Source organism: Echinops telfairi, unplaced genomic scaffold, assembly GCF_000313985.2.
Source record: "Echinops telfairi isolate 266 unplaced genomic scaffold, ASM31398v2 ScPeMD7_31;HRSCAF=116, whole genome shotgun sequence".
Taxonomy (NCBI): Eukaryota; Metazoa; Chordata; class Mammalia; order Afrosoricida; family Tenrecidae; genus Echinops; species Echinops telfairi.
Window position 1 is genome coordinate 46,002,557 of NW_022103928.1, and position 14,320 is coordinate 46,016,876.

At 51.8% G+C, this 14,320-nt stretch overlaps 1 protein-coding gene across 1 annotated transcript in view; it reads right to left on the bottom strand.

Moving 5' to 3' along the window:
* Positions 1-13,651, bottom strand: part of UROC1 (urocanate hydratase 1) — a 41,658-nt gene extending 28,007 nt beyond the window's left edge. Inside the window, exons 1-6 of the mRNA XM_013004537.2 lie at positions 13,490-13,651; positions 3,623-3,753; positions 1,999-2,092; positions 1,060-1,119; positions 586-714; positions 386-447 (exon numbers count right to left, since the gene is read on the bottom strand). Of these exons, the coding sequence (XP_012859991.2) occupies positions 386-447; positions 586-714; positions 1,060-1,119; positions 1,999-2,092; positions 3,623-3,753; positions 13,490-13,615 (602 nt within the window). The 5' untranslated portion in view covers positions 13,616-13,651. The remainder of the gene's footprint in view (positions 1-385; positions 448-585; positions 715-1,059; positions 1,120-1,998; positions 2,093-3,622; positions 3,754-13,489) is intronic.
* Positions 13,652-14,320: the final 669 nt, after the last annotated feature.

Consider the following 14,320-nt stretch of genomic DNA (forward strand, 5'->3'; position numbering starts at 1 on the left):
CAGAGCAAATGGCGGTGACCGCTATCATCACTACCCCGCAAAATATCATCCTAAGGTTGCCTTAATTGCCTCCCAATACTATAGCTTTGGCCACATTTTAAAATGCTTATTATCCTGGAGTTATGCTTCACCGCAGTATTCTTTATAGTTGCAGAGAACTGGAAACAATGGTACAGACTCGGACAAACAAGAATACATTAGCTCCCTGTTTGATCCTTGTTCGCTCACTTACAAGTCTAAAAATGTATAGGCATATCTATAAAACCATAGGTAACATGTAAAAAATGAAATTACTTATGCTGCAGGGGAGGTACCTGCGAGCATTTTTCAAAATTGCATTTCATATGGCCATGTGGCTGTGACGATAATGGGAAAAGTGACTTACAGTGTGACCCCCAAGGCGAAGAGCTTCTCATACATGGCCCTGGAGGAGTAGTTGGGAATGACCTAGAAAAGAGGGAGGAGAGTAGGCAGGGGGCCCGCGTGGCGGCACGTGGCCCCCCTCCCTGTCCCAGCATCTCCCTGCCGTGAAGCCCAGCTACAGGCGTTACATGCCCAAGTCATCCCCCTTCTCTTTGGACCCACCATTCCATTGGAGATGACCAGCCGTGGGGCATCAGGGCTACTGGGGAAGAGGCCCAGCGGATGTCCACTGTACATGACCAAAGTCTGTTCCTCTGTCATCTTCGACAAGTAGGACATGAGCAGCCAGAACTAGAGGAGATTGAAGAGGGATTGCCTGTGAGCGTGTGCCTCCTGTCCAGGGCATTCCAGGAACAAGCTAGCCCAGAGAGCTCTTGGCTGGCCCCACCAGGCTCGCGCAGGCCGCATCCCTCCATCCACCCAGGACTTTCCCGGGGTTTCTGGTGCCTCCGATCACACAGCTCCTCCCCACTCCTATAAGCTTGAGCATCCCCAAACAAGCTCTGATGGTGATACTGCCGGCAGCAGGGACACAGCAAAACAAGCTGCTCGGTAGCAGATCTGCAAGCTTCCTCTAAGTCGGAAGAACTAAGGGACCAAGGCTTAGGTGACGGGGCGTCCCCATAGCCATCTTACCTGAGCCCAGTTGTTGAGTACCTGCCCATTTCCTCCATAGGTCACCAGCTCCTGGGGAAACTGGAGAAGACACATATCCTCTGGGACAGGGCAGGGGAGGTTTCCTGGGCGTGCGGGAGGGGAAGTCCATTCTACGACCAGGCTTAGGGCTCGGTTCAGAGTTAGGATCAAAGCGGGGGCTCGGGTCAGGGGCAGTGTCAGTCTGGGTCCAGGGTCATGTCAGGGCCAGAGCCAAAGAAGTGTTTGCCAGAGGGTGCAGTGATTAGTCTCTAAGTGTATCGCCCTCAAGAAATTCAGGGAACTACCCTCCAAAGGTTCCCTTTTGTCTGATATGGGCATTCGATCTGTGGCCAGGCTCTCCCAGAATGTTCATGGCGGGCCTGTGGGGGCAGCCCTCATGGCTCCGCTTGGTGGCACTCGCCCAGTGGCGCCACAGAGTGCTTGGACCGAGACTGGTCTGAACAGCGAAGTGTCTAAGTGTTAAGTATCCCCAGGCTTTAGAGGCATGGTGTGATGATAGAATGTAGAGCATCTCCCTGCTACAATGATCTTATTTGGCTGCATCGGGTTACTAAACTATATAGTATTGGGTTACATTAAAAAATATGTCTTATTGGGTTACATAAAAAATATATCATTACAGCCACTTCCACTGTTTCATTTTAATTTCCACGTGGTTACTAGAACATTTTGAATTGCATGTATGTCCTGGGACCAACGTTGAAGCCCCGGTCTTGATGTCATGCCCTGATTCCACAAGAGGTAACATCGGGGACATACCCAGGAGCCCTACCTTTGCAACTTCCTACGACTCGATCGGCATGTAAAAATTAAAAAGCTAGGGAAGAGACATGCTGTTTCTCAGGTTCTGTTTCTATTAGCGTGTGCTGGGCCAGGTGCTGTCTCCGGACACAACAGGCTTGGGTTCGGGGCTGTTACCTGGGCCACAGCTGGGTCCAGGTTGTTCATGATCATGTGCATGATGGCTGCGGCTGCCTGGGTCCGGCAAGGGTACTGCTCAATGGGGTAGGCCCTAGAATCAGAGTGCAGTGCAGGCACAATGACTGAAAGGCTCCCGGCTCCTCCCTTGCCCCACATGCAGACTCCACTGGTTGTCGCCTTCCCACCTACCACCCAGGCATGAAAGGCAGGGACTCACGCAGCACCTGCCAGCCTGCCTGTGAGGTTATGCCACCGCCAAGGAGGAGCCCATCCAATGCTTAGGCAATTTGATTGAGTCCCACACTTCCAGGGATGGAGAGCTCATCCCCAACCTCCCTGCTGGCAGAAACCAACAGGGAGAAAGCGGATAGCGATGCACAACAGAGGTCCACCTCCTGAAGCCTTTCTGTCTGGTAGCATCTGACTCATTGTATTCATTCAGTCATCCAACAAAGACTTCTTGGGTATCAGTTCTCCAGAAAACGTCAGGCTGGGAACCCGAGCGTGAATGAGGGGAGACTACTGTTCATGAGGATTGTCCAAATACCATCTGGGCTTCTGACACATTCACCAATCACGTTCTCAAAGTGAGGTCCTGGGACCATCCCCGTCACCTGAGAACTAACCGTTGGAAACACAGACCTCACCCTCCACCCAGCCCTACTGAGATAGTTAACGTTGATTGTGCCAACACGGCCAATGAACACATGTGGGATGAATTGAAGGGTGGAGAGATAAATGGCTTGGCGAGCCTTGCCTCTCTTGTCTCTTGCTCTTTGGTCATCGGACCAGTGTGTGGCTGCCTTGTTCTGTGCCTCCATTTGCAAGCTACACTACCTGTGGGACACCTAACCTGTGGACTGTGGTGTCGCTGTAATTTGAGGTTCCTTCAAGACCTGCTTCGCCACACCCTTTGAATTTACATCTCTTGAGCTAGGCACAGTCAGACCCTGTCATCTGGCTGATTGTTGGTGACCTGCCTTGCTGTTTGCGCCTGTGCCCAGATAGCCTGTATTGCTCTACAGAGGATTACTGGCGGCCCTCAAGACTTGAAGGACTGCCAGTGTCTCTATAATTTAATTAAATGTATTTCTTATGTTATCTATCTATCTATCTATCTATCTATCTATATAAATATATATATAATTATTAGAGTTCCGGTTTTGTTCTCTAGAGAACCCTGTGTAACATACTTATTGAATCAGAAATCAGAGGGAGTGGTAGAGTGCAGGACCCTACTGTGCTCATGCACCAGGCAAGTATTTGAAGACACTGGTAGAGCTCTCTGAAGCTTGTGTAGGACTCTTGGGTAGACTCCTGAGACTGGTGGTTAGAATTGATATTTGTATACAATTTGACTCCATATTTGCCTGCCACTGACTGCCAAGGATAGGTGGGTGAGGACTGGGAGTGGTTAGCCCTCTCTTTATGCCAGGCCAGGGGACCAGGGCCCGTTCTCAGCTCCAGAACTCAACTGTTGACAACACAGTGTCCTCTTCTCCCACCCCCCTAAAAGAGGGTGATCTACTCAGGACCCCCCTTCTTCCTCCTAGGGCTGCCCTGTTGATGTGCCCTCCTGCTGCTGCCATTCTAGGATCCCATCACGTGCCCCAGGGCTCACCTCATCTCAATGCTGGGGCAGAACCGGTACATGTAGATGTGCCCATACAGACGCAGCTCCTGGGCGAACTCAGGTGCCAGCACCTCCTGGACATCCGGGGGGAAGTAACGGAGGGCATTCTTCAGTGCCAACTGGGGGAAGATAAGGATGAGAGTGGGATGGGCTCTGATCAGGCACCCTGGGCCTCCATGATGTGCCAAGCATCCTCCTTCCTCATCGGGATTTGCCTATGCTCCACTTAGAAGTTGATCACCCCGACCCAAGACCTCTGGTTCTCATTCCAGGCCCATCCACAATGTCACCTCCTGCAGGAAGACCTCCCTGGCTGCACCTCCCATGAGGTCATGAATGCCCCACCACCATCTGTGGGAAACTAACACTGAGGGAAATATGACTAGGACTAGGGGTCCTCAAAATTTTTAAACAGGGGTCCAGTTCACTGTCCCTCAGACCCGTTGGAGGGCCGGACTATAGTTTAAAAAGAAACTATGAACAAATTCCTATGTACACTGCACTATCTTATTTTGAAGTAAAAAACCAAACGGGGCAAAAACACCCGGTGGGCCAGATAAATGTTCTTAGTGGGCCGCATGTGGCCCATGGGCCATAGTTTGAGGACACCTGACTAGGACGATAGTCCCTAACTTATAACAGAGGGAATCTGGAAAGCTAGTATTCCACAGTAGAAAAACCACCACTTTGGTAAGTTAGAGAAAAATTCCAAGCACATGATCCTGTGTTAAATGTCATTCCCACAGATTCTCCCCTAAGGGCTATGCTACTTTAAAGTGAGCACATGGTTGATTCTATCTCCCTATGGAAGCAGACATCCTTTTTGCTCTCTCCTCCTGCCACAACACCTATCCCCCCTTATACCTTCTCCCAATGCAGGTATTAGGTTTCCTCACCTGTGAGCTCAGAGACTTTACTGTAGTTACCACCCACCTTGTGACGTGTGTAACTACTGAATATACATGACTTATGACTGCCTCCAAATATCCCAAGACAGTAAAGACTCTCTCTCGCTGCGCGGACCTGGCTGCTGAGATCATGGCCATCCCGGGGGTGAGCATGTTACCACGAAATGCATCTGAATCCTTTATTTTAGTCTCCTTGCTAACTTTCCTATCCTCTATGACTTTATTGTGATCTTTATATATGATAGCCGTACAATTGTGCCGATGGACCCCTCGGTTGTTAGAGGCTGCATTACTCTGACAACCATCTCTGCTGATTTCCTGTCCCAGGCGTCAGGCTGCTTGGCATCAGGTGGGGTCAAGGGGGATGATCTCGCAGCAAGGTACGGGGGACACAGGGAGTGCCCCTGGGCTGCAGACCCAATGGGAAGCAGGAGAGACTGTTGACCAGCTGGCAGTTCTGTGCAAATGCCTCCCTCGGGGCGGAAGTAGGTCTGCCAGACAGCTAGTGAGGCAGGTGCAGTGTAGACGGTAATCTGGCTAGGCAGTCTGGGACCTTGCCCACTACACATCTACAGCACCTGGAGGAGCTCTAACCAGATCTGGGGAGGCCAGCACAGAGCCTGGAGGCAGGGATTGGAGGCAAAGAGAGAAAAAAAACCTTTCCAAGGGCCTCACATCCAACCAGGAGAAAAATAACTCAGACTCAGGCACCCACTGGAGACTCTCCTCTACACAATCTTGAATTTCCTGGAACACACCACGCCTAGCCTTGCCCTCAGAGCCTTTACAGTCCCTCTTCCCTGTACCTAAGCCCTGGTGGCATAGTGGTTACACAGTGGGCTGCTAACGACAAGGTCAGCAGTTTGCAACCGCCAGCCTTCCCTTGGGAAAAGGACAGGACTTTCCACTCCCATAAAAAGTTATACTCTCAGAAATCTGCAGGGGTAGTTCGACCCTGTCCTATGGGATCCCTATCAGTCAGCATTGACTTGCTGGTGGGCAATTGGGTTTGTTTTTGTTTTGTGTCTAAGCCCACCCATTCTCTTAGAGCGTTTGTGTCTACCGTATATACTCGAGTATAAGCCAACCCGAATATCAGCCGAGGCACCTAATTTTACCACAAAAACTGCATTAAAAATGTGCTGAAAAACTCGGCTTATAGAGTATATACGGTATGTTTGTTCGGGTGGGGGCGGGGGGTTCTGTGAATGGGCTATAGAGACCTCCAGGCAAAAGATGTCTAATGGCACACAGCTGCTCCACAGAGCTTGTAGCAAGGGTGAACACTGAAGAAAAAGTTTGCCTTGTGAGCCACAGCAGGCATTATCTGTGTCCGAACAGGACCCCAGATACACAGACAGCCGCCCTCCACAAGGATGAAGAAGCAAGACGTAGCCTTTCCGCCTGGGTCCCAATAGAGTTCTTTCTAGCTGGGTTCTAAATATACCAGTTTCTTTCATGTCACTGTTTGAGAAATACTGATTGCAAGCCCTAAACTGCTTTCACAACGCCGTAGGAGGGGGCAGGTGCAGTTTGAAAACCACCTCGCTCACGGCTCCAAAGGGCAAGGGCTTGTCCATGACTGGTGCCCAACTCGACTCTTCACGAAGGGCTAGCTAGGGAAGGCCTGGCTCACCACGCTGAAGTGTCAAGGACTTCAACATATCATCCAGATAATGACATAACACCACCCCCAGTGGTTAGTGTGAACATTAACGATCGACGATGTTAGTTGATAGAAAGGACCCGCCATTCTTCAAGGCTGCGTGTATGCAAGGCTACAAGTAGCTCCATTTGATCTCAATCCAAGACTACACCTCTGCCGGAAACACACAGAAGATTCTTTTCTGAGCATCTCTGATGTGAGCCTTGGATTCAGTGCTCTGAATCTCGGATGGGGACCATTTCTTCTGCTAAGCTGAGGGAGTGGTGTTCACTGAGGCGCTGGCCTGGGGTCCCACTGCAGGCTGGAAGGCAAGCCCAGCATCTCTGTGAGTCCTGGCAACCTGAGCAGAGCAGCACATCATCCTGTGACCCTTCCTGTGGAGGGAGGAGGACCTCTGGGCAGAAGCAAGGTCCCAGGAACGCTCTTCCAGTGGGTACCAGGCTGGGCTGCTAACCACAAGGTCAGAAGTTTGAACGCACCATCTGCTCCTTGGGAGAAAGATGAGGTTTTCTACTCCTGTAAAAACAACCTCGTCAACCCACAAGGATAGTCCAGCGCAGCCCTTGTTCTACTCTGTCCAACAGGATGGCTGTGAATCAGAATTGACTTGACGGCAGTGAATCAGGTCGCTGGTTTTGGTTTTGTTTTGTTTTTGAAACAATGGCTTTAATCAGGCTAGGAAACGAACCTCTTCAGAAGTCAGATGAGGGTGGGGGATCCCTGCAGCAGCATGGGGTGGGTTGCTGTAGGCACCATTGAGAAAGCTTTGAGGAGTGGGGAGGGACTCACAGTATTGAAAGGGGTTTCCGAGCCCACGGGGCAGTCAGGTGTTGGATATTTCCATACACCACAGCTACCCTAGGAGCATCCAGGGCTGACGGGCCCTTCTGGCCTCTGTCCACTGAGGGACACAGGTCCCTGAGCACATGCATCCAGCCCTGCTCAGGCTGGGCCAGTCAGGCATGTGGGAACTTAGCCCTCTGTGGTGCTCTTGGCTCAACCCCCAGAGGTCCCACTCTGCCATCTCTGTGCCTCTAGGTTCCTCCCTGGAGTGGAGGGAAGTGTCCTCCCCAAATGGCCTTGCCGGCCTCTCACACTGTCTTAACACGCAGGCTCTGGGCCTGGGACGGAGCTGGTGCCCGGCTTTAACCACATGTAGGTGTCACCCACGCAGCATGAACTGGAACCAGGAGCCTGTGTTGTGGGTGGGCTGGGGGCTCTGCCCAGGGAGGGCCGCTCCCCACAGCAGCAAGAGGGGCCGGCTGGGAGTCAACATGTCCTGTATAGAAGCCGAGAGGCCAGGTGACCGGCAGTAACACAAAAGTCTGGCCTGGTTTGGTCACCAGGGCAAACCAGCCGGAAAGAAGTGCCCAGGCCGCCTGCTTGTGGCGGGTCAGCACCAGGTCCTTGTTCCTCTGATTAGCGACCACCAAGATCAGCAGCTTCCAGCTTCCAGGTGTCCTCAGCGAAGACCCAGTTACCAGCAGCAGAGAGGCAGAGCAGGACCGGGAGGTCAGAGCAGGCCAGCAACAGGAGGAGAGAGGGGCCCACCTTGAGCAGGAGAAAGCACCCCTTAGACTCTCCAGTGAGGGCACGAGGGCAGGAAGTAGAGGCTACTGGGATGCAGTGTGATGTGGGTGATGCCCTACAGGCAAGGACTCATGGACATGGACGTGTGGTGCAGCCGCAGATGCTCCAAGAAGAGGTAGAAGAAGTGGCTGTTGCAATGACAGAGGAAGACCTGCCCCAGGCGATGGCCATGAACCACAGGAAAGGGCCTGTGGGGTGCCAGCTGCTGCAGGGGATGTGACCCTTCACTCCCCCTCACCCCCCAGGCTGGCATCCACAGCCAGGCATGCAGTCGAGACTCGCCTCCTCAGCAGCACTGTGGCCCCCATGGAGGCCAGCCCAGAGCCAGGGGCAAGGGCTACGCAGAAGGCAAAGAAGGAGGGAAGTACTCCTTGTCCCAGACGGTGGACGCGCCACAGGCAGAGAGGGAGCCAAGGGCACTGCGGGTGGGAGCAGTCGAAGTTGAGGCCGTGGCTGAGAGGGCCAGCTCAGCCACGAAGGCATGGGGATGCAGGACCACGAGTGCCAGGGGAGGCACAGGCACAACAAGAACTGCCAGCCAGTGGGGCCCAGCACACCTAGGAGGCCAGCAATGGCAGTGCCAGCAGCAGGTGCCCCAGCCCAGTGCCCACACCTATGCCAGCACCACAGCCCTCGAGAACAGCCTGACACCCCACCCCTCTGACCCAGAGGCTGCTTTGCTGATCTTTGACACGGGCACCAAGGTGTCCAAAGAGCAGGGCGGGAACACGTTGTGCGGGACAGAGATGGAGAGGCCATTTCAAGGCGTAGCGTGTGATCAAGAGCTGATGGCGAAAGAAGAAGGCTGAGCGCACTGTAAACACGAACAAGAAGCAAGGCTACAGGAACTGGAGGAATGAAAATTGAAATGTTTCAACCAGCTGATAAAGCACTGGAAGTACTTCACCAGCCTCTGCCAAGAAATTTGGAAACCAGTTACCTGGCCAACTGATTAGAAGAGACCCACATTTGGGTAAGCATTGGACATTTCAAAGAAATGGCCACAATGACCAACAGAACTCAGGAATTATCTCACAATATCATTATTATCACATGCAAATAACATGCTGTTGATGATAATTAAAAGATGGTTGCAGTGATACATTGACAGGGAACTGACAGAAATTCAGCCAGATTCAGTAGAGGATGTGGCATGAGGGATATCATTGCTGATGTCAGATGGGTCCTGACTGGAAGCCGAGAACACCAGAAAGGGGGTTACCTGTTTCATTGACTGTGAAAAGGCATCTGCCTCTGTGGATCATCACCAACTATAGATAATATTGCAAAACCAAAAACAAGAACAGGGGTGGCATTATAGAACACTGTGCTTAAGAGGAACTTAAACACAGACCAAGAGGTAGCTGTTGGAACAGAATAAGGGAATTCTGGATGGTTTAAATTGAGCAAATGATTCAAGAATTATTTGGCTATATGAAGAGTGGAGGAAGGCGTATCAATGATCTGCACTGCATGCTTTCTGAAGGGGAAGAGGGCTTGAAGCGCTTCCTGACGAGGATCAAAGGATACAGCCGCCGATAAAGACTGTCGCTCAATGGGAGGACAGCGCAAATCCTCACCAAAGCACCAGTGCGCGGCATCACGGTAAGTGCAGGACAAGATGACAGTGGTAAGGTAGAAGGTCCGTGGAAAAGAGGCAGCCTCTCCGTGAGGTGCAGTGCCAGAGGGGTGCCACGATGGGTCACACCGGAACAGCGGTGGCGAGGCTGGCACAGGACTGAGCGGCGCTTTGTTCTGTTCTGTTGTACACAGGGTCGCTATGTGTTCGAACTGACTTGATGCCACCTGACATTACCACCATGGTCATTCTGGGAGAAAGACGAGGCCGTCTGCTGTAGGGATGTCCACTCTCACACCCCATGAAGGGACAACGCGGCATGGCGGAAGACGTTGCCGGGAGTCAATCAACTGGATAACAGTTCATTCTGGGTCTCCTTCTGGGTTTTAGTACCTATCTGGGCTGGGGGAAGGGAAATCATTCTGTAATCTTCTCCTTCGCAGAACGATGTGTGTTTCCTCTAGATTAAAAACACAAACCGACTAAACACCACTACCTTGGATTTAGAGCACGCTTGTGGCTACCTGTCCAATGTTTACCCAACTGTGCTGTTGGGTGCTCTTTCTCTATTAGGGGTCCTCAAACATTTTAAACAGGGGGCCAGTTCACTGTCCCTCACACCCATTGGAGGGCCGGACTATAGTTTAAAAAAAAACTATGAACAAATTCCTATGCATACTGCACATATCTTATTCTGAAGTGAAAAAACAAAGGGGGGAAAAACTCCCGGCGGGCGGATAAATGTCCTCGGCGGGCCGCATGTGGCCTGCGGGCCATAATTTGAGGACCCCTGCTCTACGTAGTCAATGCTTGTTATTTCTGGTGATGGGAAAGGTAACACTGAATGGGGTGAAGCACACACAGTTTGTTGAAGGTAAACAATAGCAAAAAGCAGCCCAATGTATTTATATATATATGTATATATACACACACACATATATGCACAGTATGTAGGTCTATAAATGTGTGTTTGCATCTATGTGACCGTATGCACACATGTTCCTATAAATAATAAAGCATAGAGGGAGCACAGTCATGAATTCTTCTTAGGCATAATTAAATATCCCGTGGGCTTGAATTTATGTGTTTGAGGGTTTGGAACCATAGCTTGGTGGGGGAAATGGCATATCATAGCTTATAGAGTCAGTTCAATAAATAGTGTCTAGGGTCTTAAAATCCTGCGAGTGGCCGTATTAGATACAATATTGGTCTCTTCTTATCTGGAGCAAACAAAAGAAGTCTCAGAAAAGAAACTAATCTGTGGGACAAATTATCCTCCCAGCCTCATTTACCCGTAGCCGAGAAGAACTAGGTGGTGCCCAGCTAAGACTACCAACCATGCTAATCTACGCCACAATCAATGGCCTCTGAAAGAGAGGGTGGACCTGTGGAGCAGAGCCTCGGATGCTTAAAAACACAGACGCATAAATAAAGAACAGCCCTTCTGGACTGGGTGACGTGGGACAATTTCCCAAGATTGCTGTCCTAAGATGCTCTTCAAGCTTTGAACTGAAACGAACTCCCAAGGTCACCTTGTAGCCAACTAACAAGTTGGCTAAAAAAGAATGAGGAGCACCTGCCGGTACAGTGCTCCTTTGAACAGAATCACCTCTACGGGTAAGCAATTCCTTTCAAACAAAGATGAGAATGTAATGGAAACAGCACGACCAGAATGGGAACAGTGAGACCGTTCATGCTTCGTGGAGAAAGTAAGCAAGGTCACTGGACAGCTTGTGTTAATAAGAACCCAAGTGCTGTGTAAGCTTGCTCAAGTACACACACACACACACACACACACACACACACGTTTTAAAGAAGGGTGCTCAGACATCTGTGCTCGAATGTGCAGAGAGTGTCTTTGGGAAGGTGAACTGGGGACTGCTGACAGGGGGAGGGAAAGACTGACAGGTACCTTCTCATCATATTCCATTTGTTGCTTTCTAAAACCCCCAAACCAACCCACTGCCAGCAAGTCGATTCCAACTCACTGTGCCCCTATGGTCCAGGGCAGAACTGCCCACTGGCTTTCCAAGGCTTCCTTTTTATGAAAGCAGATGGACACGTCTTTCCCGACAGAGCTGCTGGTGGGTGCAAACCGGTCAGCCTTTCGGTTAGCAACTGGTGCTTGAACCACCACGGCACTTCTGTAAAGAGTGAAAACCAAGCCAAAGGAACAGGAAGTGTGCCGTCTCCGGGTTCGGAGACAGGTGGATGCGGGGGTGGACTCTGGTGCCCAGGAGAAGAAGGAGCCCCCTGAGTACCTCACACTCCCCAGACCACAGGGCTGGGGACCTGGCTGGGACTTCGTGTCTTTCAAGAAAATGGCTGTATCCATGAGCAAACTGGCACCCCTTCTCAGTGCCAAACCCTGTCACATGGACCTTTGTACAATAAAAGGGTGTCCCTGCTGGGGACAGGGGGCAGGGAGGGCTGGCTCCAGGTCTTGTTGACACCCAACAGGAGAGTTTAGCCGAGGCAGAGAAACATTAACTACGCTGACCTCATCTTGAGTTGAGCAGATAAGAGGAGCACGGGGGCAGAAGGTACACCCCTGCCCTATCCATCTACCCCCACCCTCCCTTTCTCTCTCTCTCCAAGTCCGTGTTGAGAGATTGAGAAATTCAAGTCTGATACTAGGAAGCCCGTACGCGTTTTCAAGCATGGTCTATGTGCTAGGAGCGTGGTTCCCGGACCCTCTGTCTTGTGAACTTGCCTGAGATCAAGATGGGAGTTGACATTGTCATGGTTATGGATTAGGCACTGTTCCTGGCACTTTGCAAGTGTTCACTAAGTTCATCTCTATAGCCACCTCTCCCTGATGCCTTCTCTTCCCCCACCTCCCATGCCCTCCGTGGTGACCCTCAGGGAAAAGTCAGGGTGGGCCGTCGTGGGAAGAATGGGGTCCACTGAGTCTGTCTGTGAGGGGAGGAGTCTTTGTCTATTCTTTGTGCTTCTCCGTCTTTTCTCCTTTTGCTCCAGTGTTCCTGAAATTCTACAGTAATGTTTGTAAAGCGATCTCGCTTGCTGGTCCCCAGGGCCCTGGAGGCAGGAGCCCTGCTCGTGCTGTGGGTCTAGGGCTGCTCGTCACAAGGTCGGTGGCTCAAATCCATCAGTTGCTCCAGGGGAGAAAGATGATGCTCTTTGTTTTCCCCCAAAGACCTACAGTCTCAAACTCTACATAGAGTGGCTAGGAATAAGTATCAACTCATGACAGTAAGTTTTGGGGGGAGGGAACCCCCTGGAGTATAATTATTTCTCTCCCAGTTTATGAATGAGTGGGGGAAGTTTCCAAAGTGGCTTAGGCTTGCCTCAGGAGTTAAGGGTTGTGCCCTCCATTGCCAATCTGTGTATCTGTAAAGGATACGGGGCGTGATGTAAGGGGGAACAGGCTCGGGTCCTTCTACCAACACCTTTCACCAGCCTCACCATCTGCAAGGACAGTCCTATCCATGGAGTTGTGAGCTCACTTGACGATTTCAGGGGAGGCCCTCTTACATGGGACATTCTGGGTGGTACAAATAGTTCAGCGCTTCGTTGCTAACTGAAAGGCCGGGGGTTTGAGTCCACCTGGATGCGCCTGAGAAATCAAAAACCCGGTTCTTGCAAACCTCCTGTCACAAGACAGAAGGTCCGGGAACCACGCCTCCTGGACACAGACCATGCATGGAAACTCTTACGTGCTTCCTAATATCGGAGTTGAATTGCTCAATCTATCTCAACATGGACATGGAGAGAGAGAAAAGAAAAGCAGAAGAAGACGGGGGAGCAAGTCTACCCTAATGCACACGGACGTATCTGAGTCGACTTGCTGGCAACTTTCTTCATCATGATTATTCATGAACTGAAATAAGAACAGCCCTATGGTATACCAGGATGCCAAAGTCACGTGTGTGTGTGTGTGTGTGTGTGTGTGTGTAACACAATCCCAGACGCTGAGCGTGGAGATACACGTGCACTTGACTGTGCATCAGGTTGCAGTGACAGCAGTGATGGAACCTGGCACACATCAGTATCTCCTGGAAATCGGGTACTCCTCACAGACCACCCAACAGCATCCAGAGGCAAAGGTCCCAGAAGGAATGGAACAGATGAGTCAGCCCCCACCTTCTTACCTCTTCCTCTTCAGGGCTGAAGCCAGGGGTCCTGACTGGGGCATGGGGCACTCCGACCCAGCGTCCACGGTTTTCTGGCAGGGGCCGCAAGGGCAGGCCAGAGCACAGCCCCCGCAGGCTGGACATGTCTGGATGGGATGGTGCAGAGGCTGGTCTAGGAGGAGGCCAGGGACAGCAGGCAGTCAGGGCCTGGCTGGGCAACGACCTCACACCTAAAGCCACTCCCCCACTCCTCATTGGGTCTGAACCTGTGGCAGGAGTCATTAGAGGGTCACAGGGTCCCTGACCCCTAGGCTGGCCACCTGTGGTGTTGATCTGGTGGGGAGGGCTGTGCTCGGAGCAGTGAACCCGTCTGTGAGTGGAAAGAAGGGGGGGCTGGTGCCTGGGTGGCTGGGCTAGGTGTCCAGAGTCTGTGTGTTCTAGGCAACAGCTTTGGATCGTTGGTTGGCTCACATATTGGGCGCTGCCCTGGAAGTCTTATGGGGGAGACAGGGTCAGGGACAGGGTTCAGATCTTGATTAGGGGAACCAAGTGGTACTGAGCTTCTAGGAGGTGGGCTGCAGCATGCTCCTGAGGGGAGGCCCAGCGTGCTGGGGCCCGAGCCAAAGAAGCCAGTGCCCTCTGGAGTCTCCCCTTCTGTCGTGTATGGAGAAGGGCACCGAGGGAGAAGTGGGCAGGTGCCAACTCAGCCACAGAGGTCTTCTTAATGGCTCTGTGAGAAAGTCACTCCGTCTCAGCCTGTACAGCTGGGAAATAGGCTCGGCTCTCCCGCGCCCAGCCCTGAAGTCGCCCCTTCAGCCAAGTAATGGGACACCCCACTTTTCCCATTCC